The sequence below is a fragment of the Hylobates moloch genome, unplaced genomic scaffold (assembly GCF_009828535.3).
Source record: "Hylobates moloch isolate HMO894 unplaced genomic scaffold, HMol_V3 SCAFFOLD_15, whole genome shotgun sequence".
Lineage (NCBI taxonomy): Eukaryota > Metazoa > Chordata > Mammalia > Primates > Hylobatidae > Hylobates > Hylobates moloch.
Window position 1 is genome coordinate 74,303,084 of NW_026652290.1, and position 26,059 is coordinate 74,329,142.

General features: G+C 36.9%; 1 protein-coding gene across 21 annotated transcripts in view; it reads left to right on the forward strand.

The window, feature by feature from the left end:
• NRXN1 (neurexin 1) overlaps positions 1-26,059 on the forward strand; it is a 1,136,507-nt gene that overhangs the window by 421,875 nt on the left and 688,573 nt on the right. For 11 of the 21 annotated variants that reach the window (XM_058429190.1, XM_032178109.2, XM_058429196.1 and 8 more), the window contains 3 exons: positions 3-304; positions 2,368-2,391; positions 3,436-3,597. In XM_058429190.1, coding sequence (XP_058285173.1) covers positions 3-304; positions 2,368-2,391; positions 3,436-3,597 — 488 coding nt within the window. Of the gene's footprint in view, positions 1-2; positions 305-2,367; positions 2,392-3,435; positions 3,598-3,650; positions 4,435-26,059 lie in introns of those variants that run through there. The other 10 variants (XM_032178115.2, XM_058429194.1, XM_032178120.2 and 7 more) reach the window with 3 other exon arrangements.

Here is a 26,059-nt window from a genome sequence, read left to right on the forward strand (position 1 = left end):
AGGAAAAGAAGAATATATTGCCACGTTCAAAGGATCTGAATACTTCTGCTACGACTTGTCTCAAAACCCCATTCAAAGCAGCAGTGATGAAATAACTCTGTCATTTAAAACCCTTCAGAGGAATGGACTGATGCTTCACACTGGGAAATCGGCTGATTATGTCAATCTTGCCCTGAAAAATGGAGCTGTCTCTCTGGTCATTAATTTGGGATCAGGGGCCTTTGAAGCACTAGTGGAGCCTGTGAATGGAAAGTTTAATGATAATGCCTGGCATGATGTGAAAGTCACCAGGAATCTGCGTCAGGTAACAGCGCAGTGGATAAGAGAGTACCTGGCTTTGTTTCTCGCTATAGCTGTGTGTGTGGTACTTGAAAACTCTAACAACATGATACAGGGCTCCTCAGAGTCACTTGCAAATTAGCTTTTTCTTCTTTTGAGATGAATCTTCCTGCCATACTTGAGCAGGGGCATATCTAGAAAGTTCTGGGGGCCCAAAGGCTATTTTGATACAGGGCCGTATAAAAATTTCCAAAAGGGCTGCAAGGATATCCCTGCGACCTGCCCTTCCTGTGATGTGTGTGATTTTGTTGTGTTTTTGGTTTTTTGTTTGTTTAATTTTAAATGATAGTTTTCGTTGTGATCATTTGGAAGCATGCACATTGGGGTCATTAAATCACAGTTCCTTTTTTGTAGTCAAAAAAATAGTGTTTGTGATTTGGGATTATATCAGTCCCTACTCCCTCCTCCTCCCACCCCCAAAATGGGGACAAGAGAAGTCCCTGAGGGGAAACATTTCTTTAGGGGCTTACATATCTCCTGAAGGGTCTGTTTTTGAAGATATTTTTATTTTTAGCATAGATACTGTAAGTTAAACCCCAAATGACTCTGGAAAGGCCAGTTAATCTTCTAGGTGCCCATTTCTATTTAATTGTATTTTTTTAAAAAAATTTTTCAAGATGCTATATACTAGGAAAATATCAACTATTTACTAAATCTATGGGACTACATATACTGTATGTTTTTAATGAAGACATGATTACAGTATATATACGAATGAAAATGAATAGATTGTCCTTTTGTATTGAACATTATAAGTTTTGGGTATTATGTGAAACTTTATATTACAGTGTATCATTTTGTTAAGGGTTGACAGTCACTAATTTGATTGCCGTACGTGCTGATCTTAAACTAATATCCTTAACATATTTGTTGTTTCTCTGAACAGTTGCAGAATGACCGGATTGTCTCTGGTTTTCCTTTACCAAAACAGCCCTCTCTTTCAGAGCTGTTAACTGTCTAACCTTTTCTTTCCCGTTCTGAAAGGTTTAAACTATCTGAGCTAGAGAAACAAAAAGGAGCTTTAGGAGTGTAGATTTAGTCTAGCTAAGGCAAACAAATAAAACAGAAAGATTCTTGAGAACCCCAGACCTTCCAGATCCCTCATTGACATGGGAGGGGCCCTGCATGCTTCCACCTGCCTTTGGAGAGGATGGGCCACCATCAGTATAACTGTAGACCATGGGTTTCCTATGAGTCTGTCTCTTTGGTTTTCCTTTTTTTTATTTTTTCTCTCAGATATGCACAAAGAAACCAGAGGCTCATTTGAGAGAAGCACAGAAGGAAGGGTGGGGGCTTAAGGAGTCCACTTTCTAGATTTGCCTTTGTTCAGGTTACAAACCAAACTGCAAATTGGTAGCTCAAAGGAAACTGTAGTTATACAGCCGGGGTGCATGTGTAGCAGGACAGATTAAACACAAATCCATTCTACTCATTCTATGTGTCAGGATCTTTGCTTTGTTTCATTGCAGTAAACTGTGACCCTAAAGTCCATCAATATGACCGAAGGAAGTTTTGAAGTTGAGGAGGAGTCCTTGTATGCTGTAAAATTGAGTAGTAGGGCAATGCCAACTGATTCCTACTAATTTCCTGGGGCTGGGGTGGGCCAGGGTGGAGGAGGGGTCAAGTATGGGCATAGGGCTGCAGTGGTCAGCTGAAACGCTTCAGGCCTTTGAATCCCTTTTAGACTTTTCCAATGTCTCTCAGATGTACTCAGGAAGACAAAGGGAACATTGTCATGTGTCTGTTTCTGTGTAGTAGCAAATTATGAACAATAATAGCAGGAAAAATATTACCTCTGTGGGAGGCCTACTTGTTAGTCTGCTTTTTTCTTGTAAAATTTTTTTGCCCTTTTTCTATGTTACTAACATGCTTAATAACTAACATGTCATTCATGGAATGTTTCATTCTACTAACCGTTACCTGAATCAAAAAATGTACTAACATGGTAGAGACCATCATATTTTTTAAGTAACGATCGTTATTCTGTTCACAGTTTTTAATTTCCTTTCTCCCCCCTTCTCCACAAAGCACTCAGGCATTGGACACGCTATGGTAAACAAACTACATTGTTCGGTAGATATCATTCTAATTGTTTCTTATTTTGGGTTTGCCGTGTGTTTTCTTTCTTTCTTTTAACTGTAGACATCATTAACAAAAGAGGAACTGCGGTTGGTACTCTTCTGCTTACTTTGACCTCCTTCTTTTCATCTGTTGTTGACCTTCTTATTTTTTACCTGTTCCTGTCAACTTCTGTTTTCCAACTCACCTGTAGGGGCATCGTTAACGTTTCGAACGTTTTGCATCCAGCTGTGGTTAACACGGGATAAGACAAAATGGTGGCTGGCCTGAGTGACCGCAGGCTCAGCCAGTCTCTAACCATTCATGATGCATGGCATGGAAACTTGATTTGGGAATGCTGGAGATGCCACACCCACTCATCTTTACGTCATCACAAAGCAGTTGTTTTTATTTTTATTTTTTTCCTTTGGTTCTCCCTGTTTTCTTTCTTTCCTTTTCTGAACTGTACCGTACCTCCTGCATGTGCACATCAGCGTGTGCCGCTTCTACTGGTTGTTTTGCCTATTCTCTCCCTTTGGCATGGACTTAGGCACTTGCATGCTGAACAATTGCTGCTCAATAGTGCAAATAGTGATGTTGCTGGAAATAGCTTGCGCCTTTTATGTTAACAAGGTGCACGTTGTGATTAGTTAATAACAGACAACTAAACTTTACTAATATGTACACCAGCCAAACTAACCTAGGAAGCATTTTACTAACACCATTTTTGTGTCTGCTCAATAACTTTTGAGTTGCAGTAGGGTTGATGCTGACACTAGTTCAATAATCAGTTAACTCTCTAACTAGTTTAGATCTCTTAGGGCTAGTTGAATAGAATCTAAGAATAAACCTCAAACAGACATGAAAATGGGTTCCGTCATAGGTCTAAAAACAAAAACCAAACAAACAGAAAAAAGAAAAAAGCAAAACAAACAAAAAAATAATAAAACAAAAACAAAACACAAAACAGGCATATCCCAGGATTACAGTATCTAGGTCTGAGTATAGCGTGTCCTTTCCCTGTGCTTTGTTATCTAGGTGACAATATCAGTGGATGGGATTCTTACCACAACGGGCTACACGCAAGAAGATTATACCATGCTGGGGTCTGATGACTTTTTCTATGTTGGAGGCAGTCCCAGCACAGCCGACCTTCCAGGGTCACCAGTCAGTAACAACTTTATGGGCTGTCTCAAAGAGGTAAATATCGTTGCCATTAGAATCATTCCTAATTCATGATCTCATCATTTCAGATCCAGCATGAAAGCGCCTTTGCTGAAGACCCGATGTTTCCAGACTCAAACGGCACAACTTTAAATTCAGTATTCTACTATTGTTTATGTAGGATTGGGGGAGGGAAACAGCTCATAGATCATTATGAAGGAATTAGTCTGTAAGTAATTTACATTTGAGATTTGTGTGGACAGTTGATATTAGCTATAAAAGAAAGTCAGACAAAAAGAGATACTGGGTCTAAAGTTAAGCTAAATGGTTTACTTGCTTATTGCTACCTAAATGCCATCGGTGTTTTGCATTCAGTGATGACTTTTTTTGAGTATTAAAAGAAAAAAGAAGAAAAAGAAATTAGGCTATAGGAGACGCAACGACTATGTAATTCAAAACAAAACTAAAACAAAGTAAGTCTATATAATGACATCATTTTGTTCCCTTATTTTCAACACATTCTGGAGGAAGTAAAACTGTTTCATTTGTTATCTGTTGAATTTACTTGATATTTATCTGAGCAAGATCATCAGACTAAATGATATCAATAATTTCATCACTCATTATCAGCTGTAGTTGTGTATTGTAACTTTGTGTATAAGATTGGAATTTGTTGGGTTTTGGGGAGAGAAAGATGAAGAAGTCCCTGAATTTCATTTTTTAATGAATATTTTCCATAAAAGCTGCCTTTAAAAAAATTCATTCAGACACAATCTAATTTCTTTGGGCTACTGGAACCAGAGGTTCCTCTTACATTGTATGGCTACAATTTAATGGTGTAGATTTCTTTTTTTTTTTTTTTTTTTTGCTCTGTTGCCCAGGCTGGAGTGTAGATTTCTAAAAATCAAAGTTAAATAACTTTGAATTCACTAACTGTTAGCCATAGGTGCTGTTGGTAAGCAGTGATGTACTTGGTTTATTCTAAAGTAAATAATTTAATCATATAAACTTGATTCAGTTAAGCATTAGGGAAAAACAGTTACTACTGAACTATCCTTCCCTGTCTTCTCTTTATGTGAACATACTGTTTGATTTGTTGCCCAGTGTGTGATTGTATATAGAATAATCCTAAGGGAGATTTGAAAGTGCAATAGTTTTAACAAACATGAAGAGGTGCAGTTCTGAAAGGCCAAACCTACCCATGCTTTGTAGTGGGAGTGGTAGATTGCCTTTCAGAAAGTAAGTTTTACTGGTTACAAATATGTAGTGTGATCCAGGTTTGTGTTAAGCTCTGTAGAGGATGATAATCTAATTATTATTATTTATTATTTATTATTATTATAGTACTAATATTTCCAGAGCTGTTATTTTGTACTATTCTAAGAGCTTTATAGGAATTCTCACAATATAGGTAGACATTTTATTATCTGCATGTTTCAGACAAAGAAACTGAGGTTTGAGGCAGGTAAGTTTCTTGAGGAAGGTCACACAACTAACAAGTATTAAAGTTTAAATGTTAATCGAAGAAGTCTGATTTCAGTGTCCTTTGTGCTCTTAACTACCACAGTTAAGAGCCCTGTTGCAAGATAAATGTTTGTTAGAGTTCAACAAAAGAGTTGAACAAACTCTCAAATTTGTTACAAACTAAAACAATGTTTACAAATATCTAAGAAACTGTGAGGAATGAAGTATTAAATTATTTAACACAGTTATTTGATTTAAAAAGAGGGTGAGATGAGTGAGAGTTCTAGAAGACAAGGAGAGAAACACAGAAGAGTCAGAATGTGAGCATCTCAAACAGTGACTGATTTAGACAGGCAGGGATGGAGAAACTATATCAGGTATGGTAAAATAATAATTAGATATTATTAGAAGATTTCTGAAACTCTGTTCTAGGGATGGAAAGAGGAGGGCGGAGCCACATCCGCAATCACCCATACCAACTTCCTCATTTTCACTGTGAGCCAGGCCAACTATAATCAGTCCCTACATCCTGCTTTATACGGAGAAGAGTAATCCTGCTTAGATTGGAAAAAGGAAGGGGAATTGAGGGATCTCTAGCAGAAATGGGAATGTAACTAAAGAACTCTTTTGGGCATCCAAAAAATAATAATAATAATAATTCCTGCAGTGAATCCCTGAGTTCAGCTGAGACACATAATCTGATAATTCTGCATAAGTGAGGCAGTTTTTTGTGTGTGTATAAAACTGTAGTTAATTGCCTTAATCTAAAATAACAGTTTCAAATTAAACTGTGCTTCAGATTAACACCTCTAATTTATGAATTGATAAATAAAGATTCCTTACCTTAGTATTCATTTTTTTTATATTGGCCTTTTAACCACAAAAACCACAATACCAAAAAATAAGTCAGGTGGTCTTCCAATTGACATGTTAGTTCACAGCTGGTGAACTCATAAAGGGAGGATTCACTCGTGCTGTTGTCACTATGGGGTTTGGATACAATTCACTCTTCTTTATTGATTGGACACTTTCCACCTCTGTCTTCCGCATCTGGGGTGTGTGTTTGAGGAAGCACGGTCACTTTTTTCTTGACTTGTGTAATCTTTTTCATTTTACTTCTTCTGATGCACTAGAGTTTGGAAGGATATCAGCACAATTAGTCTATAAATAAAAACATACCTCACTTGGAGGGCTTTTTTTTTTTTTTTTTTTTTTTTTTTTTAAATAGATGGAGTCTTGCTCTGTTCCCCAGGCTGGAGTGCAGTGGCATGATCTCAGCTCACTGCAACCTCCACCTCCACCTCCTGGGTTCAAGCAATTCTCCTGCCTTAGCTTCCCAAGTAGCTGGGACTACAGGCATGCACCACCACACCCAGCTAATTTTTGTATTTATAGTAGTGACGGGTTTCACTCTATGTTGGCCAGGGTGGTCTTGAACTAGTGACCTCAAGTGATCTGCCTGCCTTGGCCTCCCAAAGTGCTGGGTGTCGTGGTTCATGCCTGTAATCCCAGCACTTTGGAGGGCTTTTTAGTTGTTCATAGTTTCCATCCTGTCTGAACCGTTATCTGTTTCGAAGGCCCTGCTCTTGTTACTTCTGAAATGAAATAGTGACAAAGAATCATGGATTTTGAGTTAAATCACCCTACTTCAAATAGGTCAGCTTTGTGGAGTTACTGAAAAGAGAGGGATATGCCCATGTTCATTCTCACAGAATCTCTCTTAACAATAAAGTCTCTGTAAATTTTCCTGAACTCTAGCTTGGACTTCCTGGCCTATAGCACACTGCATGTGTAAACCCTTAATTATGACTTCATTTATTGGCTGATAGCATTTTTATTTTCAGTCTAATATGTAGTCCCTCTTAGCACAACCAGTCTTGAAGGAGATTCTAATAATACTTTGTCTGAAGTCATGGAAGAAGTTTTGGAGTGTTAGAATGGAAAGGATCCTGGAAATCATTTTCTAAGTTCAACTTTCTTCTTTTGGGGAAACAGACCTAGAGAAGTTACTTGACCAAGAGTAATAAGGGGGTCCAGCAGGATTAGAATACAGAACCCTATCAAGTAAAATATAATATTTAAATGGCCAATTCTATTTCATTGTAAACAATGGCACTCAAGGTATAAAAATACCACTCTCACGAATTTACACATTTATTCTTTACAGATTAAAGAAAAAAAAAGGAAATCACTCAACATATTGAAACAACCTATAATCTCATATTCCTTAGAGGCAACTTAGGTCTTTCCCTATATGGCATTTAATAATGTCTGTTTGAAATGAGACTTTGCTTGCATGTAGAACAACTAACCCTCAATTGGAAAGTTACTTTTGTGTATGTAATTATCAAATTTCAAAATAAAATAAGATTAATTCAAAATAATTCGGTAAAACCTAACCTGAACTTCATACGGTGCTTTGCTTAAAATGACAAGGAACTTTGAATGGCCAGGAATTCAAATAGAGATCAAAGTAGTTTTTTTAAAATAATTCATATTTTCATCACAAGTAAATCAAAGTCTGGGAAAATATTTGTACTCATCGAAAAATGACTCACAGGTTTAAGTTTGAAAAAAATAGTTAAAAAATTGTAAATAATAAATTGTCATTATATATAGCCCATACCTATGAAATTCTTAGAGGATAATTGGTCTTTAAAAAATATGCTTTTTAAATCTGATTTTTGCAAAGGTAACACTGTTTTGACAGAAATACTTGTTTATATTCTTTGCATTTTGATAACACTGAGTAAAAGCTGAAATATATGTTGCTTAAGAATTTTCGATCATTTTATATTTAATTAAATTTTCTAACAAGCAGTGTTTGAGTGACTGCTACAAAAGGAGAGGAGGTTAGAAAACCTTGCAGAAAGAGAAATCATGGTGTCTGAGATGCTCAGACTCTATAAGGACATCTTGCCCATTTACCTTAGACCACTTGGAAAGCATTTTCCTGTAGAAAAGTCTCACAGTTAATTCTTCAGGTGCTCACTAGATATATTTTAAGAGTCTTTAAAGATAGATGAAAATCTCACTAGTATGTGTTTCTATCCCAATATTTTCATCGTATAAGTGTTTCTGTAGTCATTGACCTATAAGGAAGGGTCATGGCGCTCCCTCATTAATCTCCCCCTCAGAACCTGTTATGCAATTATTATGCATTTCCTGGTCTCTTTGTGCCCCCAAATGCTCTGAAGCGCTTATTTCCCTCCTGCAGAGTAAACATTATTTAACGTAGTTTGTTAGTAAGGAAATGAAACTGAAGAGGTAGGAAAGGACTGTGTGTTAAATAAAACAACCTAGAATCCTTTATTTGAAGTTTGTTTTTAGTCATATGTACCTGCTGGAGGTTTTAACAATCAGAGTGGAGACACTGCCTGTGTGAGGTAACTTAGAATGCTGCCACTAAAAATTGCTCAGTTAAGCCTAAGGAAGTGTTCTAAAGAGAGAAAAAAAAATGAGGGAAATGCTGAGGGGAATGAAGTCCCACTGAAAATTTCATCAACCTAATTAGATCGGCTCAGCCTTTAATTACACTTAGAAACATTTATTACCACAAATCTGGAAGATGCTATTGAGGTAGATGAGGTTTGGAAAATATCCTATCTTATGTAAGCATTTTGTCTCACTGTGGAAAAAATGATTGATTCCTTAATGAAATCTGTGTAATCTCCTCTGCCATATGAAGTGCCCACATCACAGTGTACCAGCATCGACACTGGGAAAGAGATGAAATATTTCCTTCCTGCAAATGCTCCTTAATCCCTATCTTTCTTCTTTTGGGCAATAGAGAAAGTTTTAGAAAGTTCTGAAGGCTTCTCAATTTATGCACTTCTGTGGTTGACCATGCTCATCAAATTTGGGCCCTCAAGTCCTCAAGTGCCTTTTTTTTTTTTTTTTTTTTTTTTTTTTTGTGGTTGTTTTTTTATTAGGTTTTTTTACTTTTAAGAAAGGGGATATTCTTGTTTTTTTTTTTTTTATTTTTTATTTTTGTGTGTGTGTATATATATATATATATATATTTTTTATTATACTTTAATTTCTAGGGTACATGTGCACAAGATGCAGGTTTGTTACATATGTTTTCATGTGCCATGTTGGTGTGCTGCACCCATTAACTCATTATTAACATTAGGTATATCTCCTAATGCTGTCTCTCCCCCCGCCCACTTTCTTGATCTTATTTCCCTCTTTGCTCAGAGAGCGATAGAGTATCTGTCATTTACACGTAAGAACAAAATCTCATGGCAGAATTTGCATTCCCATTTATTCCAATTTGGAATAAAAGGCTTTGGACCTGATGGATAAATTAACATAGCAGGAACTTGGAGGAAAAAGAGATCTTCAGTGACATCTGGAAATCATGCCAGATGAGAGGAGGGAGGGCTACTTTAGTTGGCAGAGAACTCACATGGATTCCAAAGTCATGATTAAACAATTTATCCCCAGGTTTTCATTTCCTCTAGACTTTTCCTTGTTGAGGTCCCTGACTTATTGCCCCTCTTCTCTTATTATTGTGTCATGGTCCATATACTGATTGGTACCATTTTACAATTTACTTACATTGACCTTCCCATATTCCTCATCCCTCACTCTTTAGGGAAGACAGTTGCTTTTTGCTTTCCCACTTCAATTTTTCCTAAACATTTTCCATACAGATCCACATATTTTTACTTACCATATCATTATAGAACTATGGATAATACTACCTTGATTTTATGTGGTGTTATGTCTTCACTTGTATGAACCTTTTTTTTTGTTTTTTTTTTTCTTTTTTTTTTTTTTGAGACGGAGTCTTGCTCTGTCGCCCAGGCTGGAGTGCAGTGGCATGATCTTGGCTTACTGCAAGCTCCGCCTCCTGGGTTCATGCCATTCTCCTGCCTCAGCCTCCCAAGTAGCTGGAACTACAGGCGCCCACCACCATGCCCGGGTAATTTTGTGTATTTTTAGTAGAGACAGGGTTTCACCGTGTTAGCCAGTATGGTCTGGATGTCCTGACCTTGTGATCCGCCTGCCTGGGCCTTCCAAAGTGCTGGGATTACAGGCGTGAGCCACCACACCCGGCCTGTATGAACCATTTTAAGATAGGGTTTGCTAATGCCCGCAAGATTAATAGCCTATGAGAAAATACAAAGAAGTCCCTTCACTCAAGGACTCATGCATTGGCTGGGCTGTTACGCAGCAGATGCTCAATTTTTGACCAGTGGACTGACTGTGGCTACAGGCTAACTTTTATATTAAAAGTGTTTCATGTAGGATCAGTATGCACTATACAGTATGTCATTTTGTTGTGTCAGCTGGAATGGGCTGACTCACAAAATAGCCATGTTCTAGTAATAACAATAGTATATATTTGAGCTAAGTGCTCTGACTATTCTATTCTGTACAGCCTAGTGAGCACTAGAGATGATGGCTTGGGGCTGACTGACAATTTTCTAGCTTCTCTGTGCTGTATTCCTAGAGGCAAGGTCTTGCTTTAGTGACTCATAGAGAGCCTGGTTTAGCCCCTCTAGAACAGGCAAATGGGCTTAATGTTTTTGGCAGAAGTTCAGGTATAGAAAGAAATTTTTTTTCTACCTGATTTAAAACATGGAAGATGATAGTTTTGCTTTGAAAACTTTAACAAGAAAGCTAGATGGGGTTTGTGGAAATGTCAAAGGCTTTGACAAATTCTTATATGTCATTAACCTGATTTGTTATAGGCCCAGCCTCGTTTCTTCTAGATCTTGGAAATATTGAAATGTATTTCAGTCCTTCTACTGTAATAGTGTCAGTACTTAAATGCAGAGGTCGATTACCCTTGCCTCCTTTCATGTGTAGAATAGCAGACTGCAGAAATCTTCCTTTCCTTTTAAAAGTCTTCACAATAATGCATGCAAGCTAATAATAATCATTCCCTTATGCAAATGAGAACTCATGAGACCTCAGCAGAACACATGGCTGTGCGTGCCATCCCTGAGTTGATAGTCCTGCTAGTAGAGCACTTTACCTGCATCAGATCATTCAAACAAACCCGCATGGCATAAACACTGTAGTGCCTCAGTGTGCCTGTGATTGTACTAGGCTCTATACTAATGGACATGAAAAGTAGAAGCTATTGCTGGAGGGGTAAGGGAGTCAGCATATTCCAGAGAAAGCATAATAATAACATATTAAGCATTTTTTATTTCTCATAAAATTTCTACAACATCCAGTGAGTTACCCAACAGGCATGTGCCTGGGGGCATCAGGAACACAGTAAAACAACAACTTTTCAAAAACAAATCCATGAAACTGTGTGAAATAATTTGATATTTGGTGTTTCAAACCTATCAGAAAGGGAGCAATGGAAGAAGAAGAAAAAGAAAAAAACAAGTTTTTGGTGGATTTCTGGTATTTTGTCTTTACTAGCCCTTTTTTGAATACAGTATGATTATTATATTGCAGAGAGGGATGAACCACCAGTTTCTCAGAGCTTCATAATTGCAAAGGTAATACTCTAAGCATGAAAAGAGGTACACATAAATACTATCCCTATTTGGCAAATGAAGACATGGAGATAGGAAAAGTGAAGTAACTGACCTAGGGGGAAATAATTAGTAAGTAACAAAACTAAGCTCCCACCCAAATAATCTGACAGCAAAATCCTTGCCCCTAACTGCCACTCTGTGTTGCTGCCCATATCATATTATAATCTAACTTCTCTTCTCTCATTCTCAGTACTTTTATAAAGATAAAATTAGACAAAATGAGCTTCATAGGAACCTTTAGGGAAAAGAAAACAGAAAAACGCAGCCTAGATTGCTGGGATGTCAGAGAAGGGAAGATCTGATGGGGGAGAAGAAGCAGCAGGAAATATTTCTCAGATGCCCAGTTATATATGAGCTTTCAGTGGAATCTTTCCCACTCCCCGGGTTGAATTGGTCTGGAGCTGTTACCTCTGTGAACCTCTTCCCTGCTCTGGCAGCCTGCACACTTTTCCTCCTCTAAAGGCAAACTAAGATAATGCTTGCTGTTATTTTCCATACTGTGTAGCCAGCCATACAAACAGGAATGCACAGAAAATACATTTGGAAGTACTTTCTAGATTTTTAGATTTTCTAAAGTATTGGCTCTCTATATTGCTAAGGGTAAGTTCACTTCTGTGCATTGTAGCCATGGAGGCAAGGGCAATAAACAACTGGGGCAGAAACCAGGCACCTTGCCACAGACACTCCTCTTTGAGATTGGATTCAGGGAGTCCCATCTGCTCAGGTCCCCAAGGAAATGGAAGCCAGCTCTTCAGTCCACAAAGCATCTGGTGAGTTCTTGTCTGGAATTCAGCTTTTCAAACATAGAATCTTTCCTTTCCAGGGGACCCACAGATTTTTATTTCCCATCATTTTCAGCAGATGCCCCATAGCCTGGAACAGTATCAGCAGTTGGCATAATGAATTGTAGTGCTTTCAAATATCAAGCTAGCATAGCATGGTCTGTCAGGGGGTTCAGTGACATTTTAATTCTGAGGACTTGATACATTTTATAGAATATGACATTTTTCAGTCCAGTAGAAAGCAGCAATGAACAATGTCTGAGACTGAACATTTTATCTTAATTTCAGCACCTACCAGAGCATCTTGTTTAAATTGCTCCATTTGCTTATGCATTAACACTTGGCATGTGCGCATTAAGTTAATCAACATTAAAACTATCTAGTATGGGCCGGGCGTGGAGTGGCTCATGCCTGTAATCCCAGAACTGCGGGAGGCCAAGGCAGGTAGATCACTTGAAATCAGGAGTTCAAGACCAGCCTGGCCAACATGGTAAAATCCCGTCTCTACTAAAAATACAAAAAATTAGCCAAACATGCTCGCTTAAACAGTGAGCCGAAATCGTGCGATTGCACTCCAGCGTGGGTGACAAAGCGAGACTCTGTCTCAAAAAATATATATATAAATGTATGTGTGTGTGTGTGTGTGTATATACACACACATATATATACATACATATATATATATAAAATTAATTACAAGCCATGTTCTAGTAATAACTATAGTATATATTTGGGCTAAGTATTCTGGCTATTCTGTTCTCTACAGATATATATATATATATATATATATATCCATATATATATATATATATATATAAAATGTGCCAGGCTCTGTGCTAGACACTGGGGCACATAGATGAGTAAGATAATGCACTCAGGAATCTGGAGACAGAGTTGGACAAATAAATATAGATTTACAATACAAGCTTCCTAAGTGAGGTATGAAAAATTCCTCTAATAATACAACAGAAGCCGTAATTAGCTTTGCAGAGGAAATTAGTAATAATTTCAAAGAGAAGGTAATCGAGTAATCTGAGTTTGTCTCTCTGCTCAGCTGTATACTGGGCATGATATTGTATGGGATTGAAGCACAGTGAATTAGTTTTACTATCACAATTGGAAAAGAATAAGAAAGATAAAATGAGATGAAGGATCAGAAAACACATTGCAAAGAAAAAGAAAAACACCTTCATATAAATTTAAGTTTGTTACTTAACTAAGTTTGAGCCATATTTTTTAAAAATCTGAAATTCATCCAAAACAAAATGAGTATTTTGGAGTTCCTCTTAACTTCTATTATGAGATGATATACTCTTGTCTTTAGATCTTTGGATCAAAGTCCTTATGTTTGGAAGAAAATTATTTCTATGCATGGTAATTGGTGTCTTTTTTTTTCCAGGAAAATCATCACTATTGAAAAACATTTAAAACAAATTAATTGCTTTTAAATGAAAATAATACTCTTATTCAGAAGCGTGTGATTTTGAATAATAGGAAAATGAGATTTTTATCTTTGTGGAGTAAATATTCTGTGCACAGAAAAATTGGGGACTGAGTGTTTAGTTTCATATATAGTACATGACAATGGACTATGTAGCAGGCTCTCTGTGGAGTACTAGGGACATAAGACAATTAGGTTGCCATAGGTAATTTAATCAAGGTCATAGTAAGTGAATTGCCCTTGGAATATGGACGTATTTTTGCGAGCCTAGGTTTCTAAATTTGAATTAAACAGGAATAACAATAACTTGTTATAGATAACTCATTGCATTAAATTAGTTAAGATGAATGGCTTTAGAATCAGACAGTCCCAGATTCCAATCTTGGCTCCCTTAAACTTGGTAGTTTTATCACCTGAGATAAGATAGTTGATGTTTCTGTGCTTTAGTTTCTTTCCCCTCTAAAGGATTAAGTGAGACTATGTAATTGAGGCTCTGAGAGTAGTGCTTGGTATATTGCAATATCTCAATCGAGTATAAACTTTATTAATACTCTATTAATATAGTGAGGATTAGCTACAATTATCTTGCAGACATGGCCGTCTCATGGACTTATAACCTATGCAGTCACATGGGGCTCCACACATAGAAGGGCCCTGCTCTTCATTTAATATCTTCTTTTTGTCATCTTGAAATTCTTAATAACTTTTGAACAGGGGGCTTCTCATTTTCATTTTACACTGACCCCTACAAATATGAGAATTGTCCTGGTTGCAGATGAATTTATGAGATTTTGCACACATTGTCTCATATTAAAAGTTGTTTCATTAGTTGTTCTAAGAGCTTTGTGAGAAAATTGAATTAACTTGGAGACCACAAATTATACATAATATTATCAGAGCCGTATCCCTAACATGTGAAAAAAGTCAGAAGGAAACCTCTGTTTATTGACTCCAAGCCCAGTGTGCTTTCCATTTTGCTATCCTAAATTATGATATCCACTATCTAATGTATCAAAAATTGTTAAAGATAAATAAGAAACTGGAATTTTTTTTTTTTAAATATGGGTACCTTGTAAAGGAACTGAATTGGGAATAGTCAATTTTTGTAGTTCAAATACAAGTAATTATTTTAGTTCTCAAGAATGTTATCATTGTCATCATCAGATTTCATTTCACATTACTTTTCAGAAGCAATTAGTCTTTCCTTCCTGTGTTCACTACCTGTAAACCAAGCAGAGTCTCATATGAGTGTCTGAAATGTTTATTTGAAGGAGTAAATTGACGTTATTCACATTTTCTTCCCCAAGGTATCCAGGCTATAAGGTATGATCATCAAGAATTGAAACCAATCTTTAATTAACATTACCTTTAGTTGTTATTAAATAATTATTTGGTTTATTATTTGTTTAACAATACATGTATATAAAGCTACATAGAAGATATAGGAACAATTTTGAAACAAGGACATGCAACTAAAAGCTGTAGTTTTTACGTAGTTTAAAAGGAAATAAAGCCCATGAACAACTCATAGCATACCTAGAGATTTACTAAACAAGATGTGGATGTGAACCAGCAGCATGTGCATCACCTAAGAGCTTGTTAAAGATGAAAAGACTCATGCCCCTTCCCATGATCTACTGAAAGGGTCTACATTTTAGTAAGATCCCCAAGTGATTTAATATACATATTAAAGTTTGAGAATCACTGAGCTAGAGCATGTCAACCACCATATTACATTGTCATCATTGACAGTATTGGTGCACAATTATTTTATGGATCACTAAACACTGCCAATTAATCTAAATCAGGGTATACCTTGATTGCAACTCAAATCCAGATTTTAGAAATAATAAATGTAAAACTGCTAATTTGTAGCTCAGTAGTGACTCTGAGGCTTACAGCTGGAGTCTCAGTATCTCGGTGTCAAGATCCCACAGAAGCTCTCATTTACCCCAGGCCCCAGGTGGGCTTGGCCTCCTTTCTGGAGATGGAAGTCAGGATTTTCTCATCTGATTGCACTGAGGGCAGATGAACCATGAGGACTCTTGTAGGGATAATCCCCTAACAATCCAAATTAGGAGCAGCTGCAGTCTTGGACTGATGTGTGTTGACTATCCAAGTAATAAGCTTTGGATTCTGAAATAGTTGGACCTAAGCCCATGACCATTAAAGTAAAATGCCTGTGTGTTTTAATATCAGTTTAAAACTAGGTCTCCTGTACTTTTATTTGATTTTTAGAGTCCTGCTTTCATAGCAAAAATTTTTCACTTGCCAAAATGCAGAAAATCACTGTGTGCAGGTTTACTTGGGTTAATTATCATTTCTGTATGGTAATATCCTCATGCTGAATTCTGTATATATTCTTTATTTTTAGGCCATGGTTTATATAGGATTATTTTACCTTACCACAATTTGCTAACTTATGTATTTATTTCCATTTTAATGACTTTGTAATATAATGGCTTATGCCCTAAAGGAAGTAAACTCTTCCTTGGATATAAATTGGACAGTTGGGGATTTGCAGTCTTAAGCAACCATTTAGGGGAATGCTGCTTCTGCAACATGAATTTTGTAAAGAGTCCCTTAGAGGCACCCATGAAGTACAGCACCTCGCTAAACTGAAGCACACCTGCCTTGAAATTTTCTTGGTAATTAGATGAACAAAGGGATGCCTTTAACTGACACAAGTAGAAACATCGTTATTTCCAGAGAGCTTGTGAGTGTATACTTACATCATGTTTCTAAAAAGACAACTTTGTCTGAAGTGAGCTGGCTGCAGGCTTTGCAGAGAAGAAGGAGGTGTCCCAGACTCTCACATTTTCTTTAGGACATCAGAATTTTATGGCATTTTATCCCTTTTCACACTATCTTTCCCTAAACCGAGTTTGTATTTAGAGGCTATTTGTTCCAAAATATATATTCAAACTAAATTAGGCTTCGTTAGATGACAATAACACTGAAAATACCACCACCACCCCTACTGTCCACTCAGAAAAATGCAGCATTTTTTCACTTCACTTGCAGTCTTAATAAACTCTTTCTTTTTGTCTTTGAAATACACATAACAAGCGAAGCAATTAAATGTCAAGTGGAATACTTATAAATGTAGATTAACCACAAAGGAAGAATTTTGCATTCATAGTAGTTTTTCTTTAAGTAGTACTTCTGATCGTCAAATTAAAACAATCATTTCTTTTTTTCAATTCTAAAACTTTATTATTCTTTAATTTTCAATCTTACTGAGAGGGAAGAACTGACTGGAAAATTGATGGGTGGCTTGGGAAAAGATAACTATGTCATCTAGCCAAATGAATATATTCTAATATATGAAAGAAGTTTTATATTATTATTACTATTATTATTATTATTATTATTATGGTATGAGCAGCTCACATAGGATCTACCCACTTAGCAAATATGTAAATGTACAATATAGTATTGTTAGGTAGAGGCACAATGTTATACAGCAGATCTCTAGAATTTATTCTTGCATAATGAAATTTCATGATTATTGATTGGCAACTACCCATTTCTCCCTTCCCCCAGGCCCTGGCAACCACAATTCTTTTCTTTGCTTCTACGACATAGACTGTTTTAGATATTTCTTGTAAGTGGAATCATGCAGTATTATCTTTCTGTGACTGGCTTATTCACTTGGCATAATGTCCTCAGGTTCATTCTTGTTGACATATATTGCAGGATTTCCTTCTTTTTTTTTTTTTTTTTTTTTTTTGAAACAGATTCTCACTCTGTTGGCCAGGCAGGAGTGCAGTGGCGTAATCTTAGCTTACTGCACCCTCCACCTCCTGGGTTCAACCATTCTTCTGCTTCAGCCTCCTGAGTAGCTGGGATTATAGGCTCATGCCACCATGCCTGGCTAACTTATGTATTTTTTTGGTAGAGACGGGGTTTCACCATGTTGGCCAGGCTGGTCTTGAACTCCTGAGTTCAAGCGATCTGCCTGCCTTGGCCTCCCAAAGTGCTAGGATTACAGGCTCCTAGCTGATTCTCTTCTTTTTTAAGGTGGAATAATTTTCGCTTGTATGTATATACCACATTTTAAAAAATCTATTCATCCATCAATGGATATTTAGGTTGTGTGCTCATGCTGGCTATTGTGAAGAGTGCTACAGGGATCATAGGGGTACAAATATCTCTTAAAAATTCTGACTTCATTTCTTTTGGCTAAATATTCAGAAGTGGGATTGCTGCATCATATAATAATTCTATTTTTATTTTCTTGAGGAACCTCCATACTGTTTTCTAGAGCAGCTGCACCATTTTGCATCTTCACTAACAGTTTACACAGCTCCCAGTTTATCCACATCCTCTCCAACAGTTGTTGTTTATTCTTTTTTGTCTTTTTTAATAATAGCCAGCCTAACAGGCATGAGGTGATATCTCACTGTAGTTTTAATTTGCATTTCTCTGGTGATTACTGATGTTGGGTATCTCTTTACATACCTGTTGGCCATTTGTATTTCTTCTTTGAAGAAATGTTTATTCAAGTCCGTAGCCCATTTTTAAGTGGGTTATTGTTATCATTGCTATTGACTTTCTGCTGGAGAATAGGGCAACTCCTCCAAATGTGTTCATTTATTCTACAAGCCCTCACTGAGTGCCAACAATATCTTAACCACTGACTAGATTCTGGATTTACAAATATGGATAATTCACATTGCCTTGGCCAGATTCCAAAGACTCACACCAATAAAAATGAATTACAATGCCTTTAATTCAATAATAAAATGTATTCAATGACCACAACATAATTGGCACTGATCTAGATGCTAAATAAGCATAGAAACAGGATTAAGACATGGTTCAGGAAAGATAAACACATACTCAATTAGATATTTCTGCTTTTTCTTTTTTTTTTTTTTTTTTTTTTTTTTTTGAGACGGAGTCTCGCTCTTTCACCCAGGCTGGAGTGCGGTGGCGCGATCTCCGCTCACTGCAAGCTCCGCCTCCCGGGTTCACGCCATTCTCCTGCCTCAGCCTCTCCGAGTAGCTGGGACTACAGGCGCCCGCCACCACGCCCGGCTAATTTTTTGTATTTTTAGTAGAGACGGGGTTTCACCATGGTCTCGATCTCCTGACCTCGTGATCCGCCCGCCTCGGCCTCCCAAAGTGCTGGGATTACAAGCGTGAGCCACCGTGCCCGGCCTGATATTTCTGCTTTTTCATCTCACCTTTGAATTATCTCTGTCATAGCATTTATTGCTACTGTAATGTAATTTTACCAGTATTTGATCAACTGGGGTTTCCCAAGTAGATGAAACCCTAAAGCCCTAAAACATCTGTTGTATGTAATGGTGCTAGTTATGTATCCTCCTTGGGAGAATTGAGGAAATACTCAAATATCTTTCTGTTTTCTCTGTTTCTGATGAGGATTTGGGTTGAGAAAAGCTGGGTAGTAATTTTTGTGACGGTAGAGACTGTGACTTTTTTTTCTTTAATGGTATAATTTGGGGCATAGTAGGTATTCTATAACCTTTGTGTAGATTCATTGTAATTACATTCAAATGAAACAGGATCTATAATAGAGATTTACGCTACATTCTATTGCAACGCAGTATAGGGATGGTGACTGAGAAATATTTAGAAAAAGGCTTTCCCAAGGAGTTAACATTTGAGAAAAGTTGTGTGGCACTGAACTAAAAGTAGTATATCACCAAGTAAACAAAGATAAGAGATAAGAGTTGAGACAGGAAACGTTGGAGAAAATGTGCAGATGTAAAATAATAAATGATGTGTTTAGGCTATATCTGAAATTAGTGTGTCTGGAGAAAAGATGCATGGGGCAAAGAGGTCAACAATTGTGCTGGATAAACGTTTAGATAAATGATGCTGAAATGGATAAAGTAATGACAGGATGTAACTGCTGCAGGAAAGGAATTGGATTTTACCCTGTAGGTCATTGGTTCAAAGTTTTGTGCATAAGCATCATCTGAGAGCTTATTAAACTGCAGCTTCATGTCCCCCCTTGCTTCTGATTCAACAGTGTACCCACATTTTTAACAGAAATATAAGGTGATACAGAAGCAAATGATGCAAGGGAAACAACTTCACCCTAATCAAGGCTGCTGTTTATTATTCGCTGCCATGGATATTTCTAGAAAACTCTGCATAGGATCAGCATTTTATAGGAATAAATTATCAAAAGAGCCTAAGACTCCATGTAAATATACTGAAACAGATCCAGTGGGAGATACAGTGTAGAGATTCCTCAAAGGTAGAATTAAGATGACTTTGTACAGTTTTGGAGAAAGAAGAATACAAAATACAAACACAAGCAAAATTTACATATTTCTACCCAAACAAAGCAATCAAACCAGATATGCTTCAGATTAAAGTGAAAAGGAGTGGGGACCTTGAGTGGTGGGAACCATGAAGGAACTAACAAAACTGGCTTTGTGAGATGCAGTTTTTAATCATTTAGACTGCCCAGTTATCAAAGTTGACCAGTCTATGTGGAGTGCAATGCAAGGCATTTTATTCAACCTCTATGAGCACTAGGGCTTTCATCTTTCAAGTGAAAGTATTAATCTTTGTGTACCTTAAGGTCCCTCTCTACAATAATATTTAAGTTCTGTGGTTGCAAACACAGAAAACATATTTTTATATAAAGCTGTCTTAAAGTTCTTACTGAAAAGTCATCTAGCCAAAGGGGTCCCAACATATCACACTAAGTGATCTTAGTTATTCTAAAAGGGTAAGAGAGACAAGAATTTTCTACCACTACCATCTGCTTGATCAAAAGCAAACTAACAAACAAAATCCTCTTCAAATTTAAGAAAAAAGTGTGTTGAAAGAGATTCCTATCTGCCTGCTTAGTTCTTCTTTCTTTGTTTTTCCTCCTTTAAGTAAAGTTGGGCAAAGCATCCAAGAATCAGATTATCAAGAGGCAGCACAAGATGTAAAAGTCTGCCTCTGCCCAGGTCCCCACAGCCTTTCTGAGCCAGCCAACGGCTTTGATGCTAGAGCTCAGCATTTTCATTAAGTTTTACAGGTTTCCATCAAACAGCTTCACTGCTTTAAACCTGAAGCTGGTCCCATAGTCCAGTCACAGGGTATACAACCAAAACACATGATGTTTTTAAAAATTCAAAATACTGGATATGCTTCCACTGCTCCATGCCTGTCTGTATTCTAGCAAAGGTAGATGGATAAGCTCTGTGTGCAGTTGCCTCATTATCCATTTGTAAATAATTGTTTGATTCTGTGAGAGGTATGATGCTTGTGAACAGGTGAGAGATCTCTTCCAGAGGATAGATGTTAAGAATGATTATCTTTAGGAAATGATTTCTAAGAGTTTTTGACTGCAAACTCTTGGCAAGGACCAGGAAATATCAGGGGCAGACTACATCTTCTGTTCTAGCTCTGCTGGCCCCAGGGCTGGAGTCCATTAAAGAATATAAATCAAAGAGTGAGAAGCCATCCCTGTAGTTGGTCCTATGATCACACATGCTAAGCAAGCAGTGTGTAGTTATGGGAGGACATTAAAATGCCAGTGGAAGAGATGGGTGGGATTCAAAATATGCTTTCTTTTCTGGGTCAGTAAAGTCTGTTTCCTTTTTTGCCAGAATACATGTTCCCTTTTCTTCTATGAGAAATAGAAAGTGTATCTGAGCCATTGGTAATTTTAAAAGAAAGGAAGGGAAGAAGGGAGCAAAGGGGGCAGAAAGGGAGAGAAAAAGAAAGGAAGAAAGGAAGGAAGCTTCCTTTTGATAATCATCTTTCTTGATGGAAAAAATAATGTACAAAATTTAAAAATAAGAGCAATTTTTGGAAAGTGATTGTTGATTCTGGAAAAGGAATTCTGAACAGTGAAGAGATCTTTAAAGATAAACAAAACTGAAACTTAAATATAGAGGATCTCTATGAAGCTTGAGAGAAAAAAAAAAGAAAAATGAACATTAGAGACACCTAACTTTCAGTGGAATTTTTAGGGAGGCCAAAATATTCTCTGAGGTTGTATCAGAAAGAGATCTCTACCCTCTTTTTTCCATTTATCAACCCGGATGGTGATTTTTTTTGTTTTGTTTTGGTCCTGATATCCCATACAGAATATAGTACGTGTGCGCCGTGCTTTCTGTGCCACATAGTTGATGAATTTTCCAAATCTCATTGAAATCCTATGGATTCCATTAAATCTTAGCCATTTAGATTTTCAGCCTTTTGCATAAGGCCTTAAAATTTTAAAGAAAAGAAAAAGGGATGAGATCATTTAGTCTTATTTAAAATGAGAAAACTGACGGGACGTTTTTCACCCTCACTTTAACAACTCATAACTGGGTCTTATGATTCTTGGTCCAGACTCTTTATAACTCTATTAGCTTCTGTATATTTCTTTGTTAGCTCCATGTAACTGGTGAACATTGCAGATCAAAGATGTGACAGTTCTGTTTGATAACACCGGTTTGTGTCTGACTAACCCATGAAACAGAATTACCTTAGAAAAAGGAAGGAGCAGACCTGTCTTATGCAGTGGTACATTTTAATGATATTTCAATGTACTCCAGTCTATGATGTGTATGGCAGACATGGCAAACACTGAATAAACTGAAGTGGTGTTTAAATCCTTCAGGTCAACTCTATATAAGCTTAAGAAAGTCCACTTAAAACAGTCCTTAATGGATGGCAACATTGTTAGGAAAAACTTACAAATACATCAGGTTAATTTCAAATTTCAAATTCTTGTCACCACTCTTCCCATCCATCGCTTGCCAAGGGTGAACATTTTGGATATCTTTGAACAACTGACTTTCTTATAATTACATTGTAGAAGTCAAGATCATAATTATTGAGAGTTATTTGAATAATCATTTGCGATAGCTCAACTGAATGACATAATTCATCAGAATTTCTGTTGTTTTGCTACCATCCTGAAAAACAGGTGTCTAGCATGCATGTCAAACCACGTATTATACTACTTGAAGAACAGATCCAAGAGTTAAATTCTCAAAAACCCTGTTTGGATATATTGGACACTGCCTTCAGTCTGATGAATGCTAAAACACATGGGATCTTAACAACACTCTGATTTAATTTACTTATTTTTTTCTCGTAGGTAGTCATGTTTTTCCATAACCTTAAAATGTTAATGCTAGAAAAAATATAAAGAGTATATATCATACTGTTTAGGGAAATAAACCCTGTAATTACATAGGTGAATAAATTAAGACACAGTGAGATAAAGTGACTTCTTCCAAATTATAATTTTTTTTTTGCCAAGATGTCTCATCAGTCAGATGTCCTTGATGAATTCACTAAAATCTTCAACTTAACAAAATAATAACCATATTGGTAGAAGCATCTACAACATAACCCAATACTTCTTTTTTCATTTTTTTTAATTCACAAATAAACTTAGAATGTGAAATGCATTTTCCCATTGCTAGTTTTCTAAATGTCAGAATACTTCTTGTCATTTTCTCTTTTCTTATTCATACCAGAGCTTTAATGATCTTATGATTCTGCCAGCATATCTCAAATTAACCTTGACTTTCTTATCTGTCATCATGTAACTAAAAAGTTCTTCAACTGGTTTTGGAGAAATGTCATTCTTTAGTTATTTCTGTAGAAACTTCTAAGTAAAGTCATGAGCTGTTCCAGGGTCCATAAAACAGGTCTTTTACATTCATTACTATTCCTTGCCCCCAAAAAGCAAGGCTTGGCCAGGCATGATGACTCATGCCTGTAATCCCAGCACTTCGGGAGGCTGAGGCAGGTGGATCACTTGAGGTCAGGAATTCGAGACCAGCGTGGTCAACATGGTGAAACCCCATCTCTATTAAAAACAAAAAAATTAGCTGGATGTGGTGGCGCGTGCCTGTAATCCCACCTACTCGGGAAGCTGAGGCAGGAGAATTACTTGAACCCAGGAGGTGGAGGTTGCAGTGAGCCAAGATGGCACCACTGCACTCTAGCCTGGGTAACAGAGTGAGACTCTGTCTCAAAAAAAAAAAAAAGCTAGTCTTATTACTTTTACCTAGAAATTTTTCTATTTTTTTTTTTATTTTCAGCCATTAGCATACTTTGCAAGTCATAATATATCTATCCCTAGAAGGATGTAACTACAATTGTCGTAGAACTCTAATTAAGAAATTATGCTACATTATGTGCATCCTTATTCTTTGAGGAAATAATAAGTTTACCTCAGGCTTTTATTTTTAGGTTGTCAATGACATTCTGCATTTCTTCTTGCTTTTGGCTAGTCCAACACATCTCTTCTAAAATATTATTTTTGTTCCTAATTGTATCTATAACTCTGTCTGGGTAGCTTAATATATAATTAATTTCTAACATAAGCAATCAGTTTGCTTTCCACCATTTGGTTTTGGATCCCCCATTTTCTTATATGCCATTCTGCTTTCCTTCAATTGGGTTATAGTTATTAAAATAACTAAAATCCACCCCATCAACTGACAAAACAATTATTCACCCTTTGTACCTTGTGAAAATGCATTAAATTTTTATCCACAGCTGGAATTATAATGCATATTTTAGCTTCTTATAGGAAACATCCAAGCATTTCTGATGATTTATTTTTCATCAAGTGCAACCGCTTCAACTTCAATTAGCCAGACAAATTTCCTGATCATGACTTCTTTATTCTGATGAATAAATTGTTGCTTGGTTTCTGGGATTTGACTTATATAATTTTCAGTGAAGCATGTTTCCCTTGAATTATTTCTGTTTCTCACTTTATCTTAAAAGTCCTCTTTCATGCAATACTCATTATGTCTTTGGAAAAACATTCCCAAGTATGTTTTCTTTATTATATCATAATTTTCAAGGCAAGAATATTTATTGTGCATTTATGATTGTTAGAGATACAGATTTTCTCCTAAAATAGTTGAGCATTGAACTGAAAAGTCAGATTTCAGCAGGTAAACATATTTGTTTATTACTTCAGTAAGTAGTGACCACCTTCTAAAGGCACAATTTATTTGGAGCGGTGTGGCTTGCCAATTTTTGTAACGGCTGAATTTTTATAAGGCTTTCTTAGTGAGCTTGCAATCTAAGAATGTTTCTTATATGAACTCTGTAGTAGTACTGCCTAAGATTTTATTTTGGTGTGACCTTGGGCAAATAAGTCATTTTCTCAGTCCCTCTGATTCCTCATCTGTAAGGTGGAGACATAAAAGTATCTACAGATAGGGTTTTTGTGAGTGTTAAATGAGGTAGTTGATGTATCTTTAAAAGAAATAGGAGAGTTGGCCAGACACGGTGGCTCACACCTGTAATCCTAGCACTTTGGGAGGGTGAGGCGAGTGGATCACTTTAGGTCAGGAGTTCGAGAGCAGCCTAGCCAACATGGTGAAACCCTGTCTCTGCTAAAAGTACAAAACAAAACAAAATTAGCCAAGTGTGGTGGCGGGCACTTGTAATCCCAGCTACTTGGGCAGCTGAGGCAAGAGAATCACTTGAACCTGGGAGGCGGAGGTTGCAGTGAGCCAAGATCACACCACTGCACTCCAGCCTGGGCAACAGAGCGAGACTCTGTCTCAAAAAAAAAAAAAAAAAAATATATATATATATATATATATAGAAGAGTTAGGATTACAGCTTATAAGTATGTGTATAAATGGCTTTGGGGCATTTTACACATGCTATTTAGTCTTTACAATAAACTTGGAGAGTAATTATTCTTTCTGATTTACAAAAGTTAATTTTTTTATTTTATTTTATTTTATTTTTATTTTTTATAGAGAAGGCTCAAGGAAGCTAAGTAACTTGCCCAAGGCTGCATCCTGTTAAGAGATTGAACAAAGATGCAAACTAAATCAATGTGATTCTAAGGGCTGTTCCCTCCTCTGTGCTGTGATGACAGTGCAGTGGCAGGAAGAGTACTGGATAAGGGCAGGCAAAATTTAGTTTTGATTTGGACTCATTCATTTACTTGTTCTCTAAATTAACTGGGTAGAGGTATTGAGGCTTTGGGATTTTTTTTTTTTTTTTCTTTGAGACAGAGTTTTGCCCTGTTGCCCAGACTGGAGTACAATGGCACATCTTGGCTCACTGCAACCTCCTCCTCCCGGGTTCAAGCAATTCTCCTGCCTCAGCCTCCCGAGTAGCTGGGATTACAGGTTCCTGCCATCATGCCCGGCTAATTTTTGTATTTTTGGTAAAGATGGGGTTTCATCATATTGGCCAGGCCAGTCTCGAACTCCTGACCTCAGGTGATCGGCCTGCCTCAGCCTCCCACAGTGCTGGGATTACAGCCGTGAGCCACTGCACTCAGCCAGGAATGGGCATTTTTATCAGAAAAGGTAATGAGGACAGACAGGGATAGA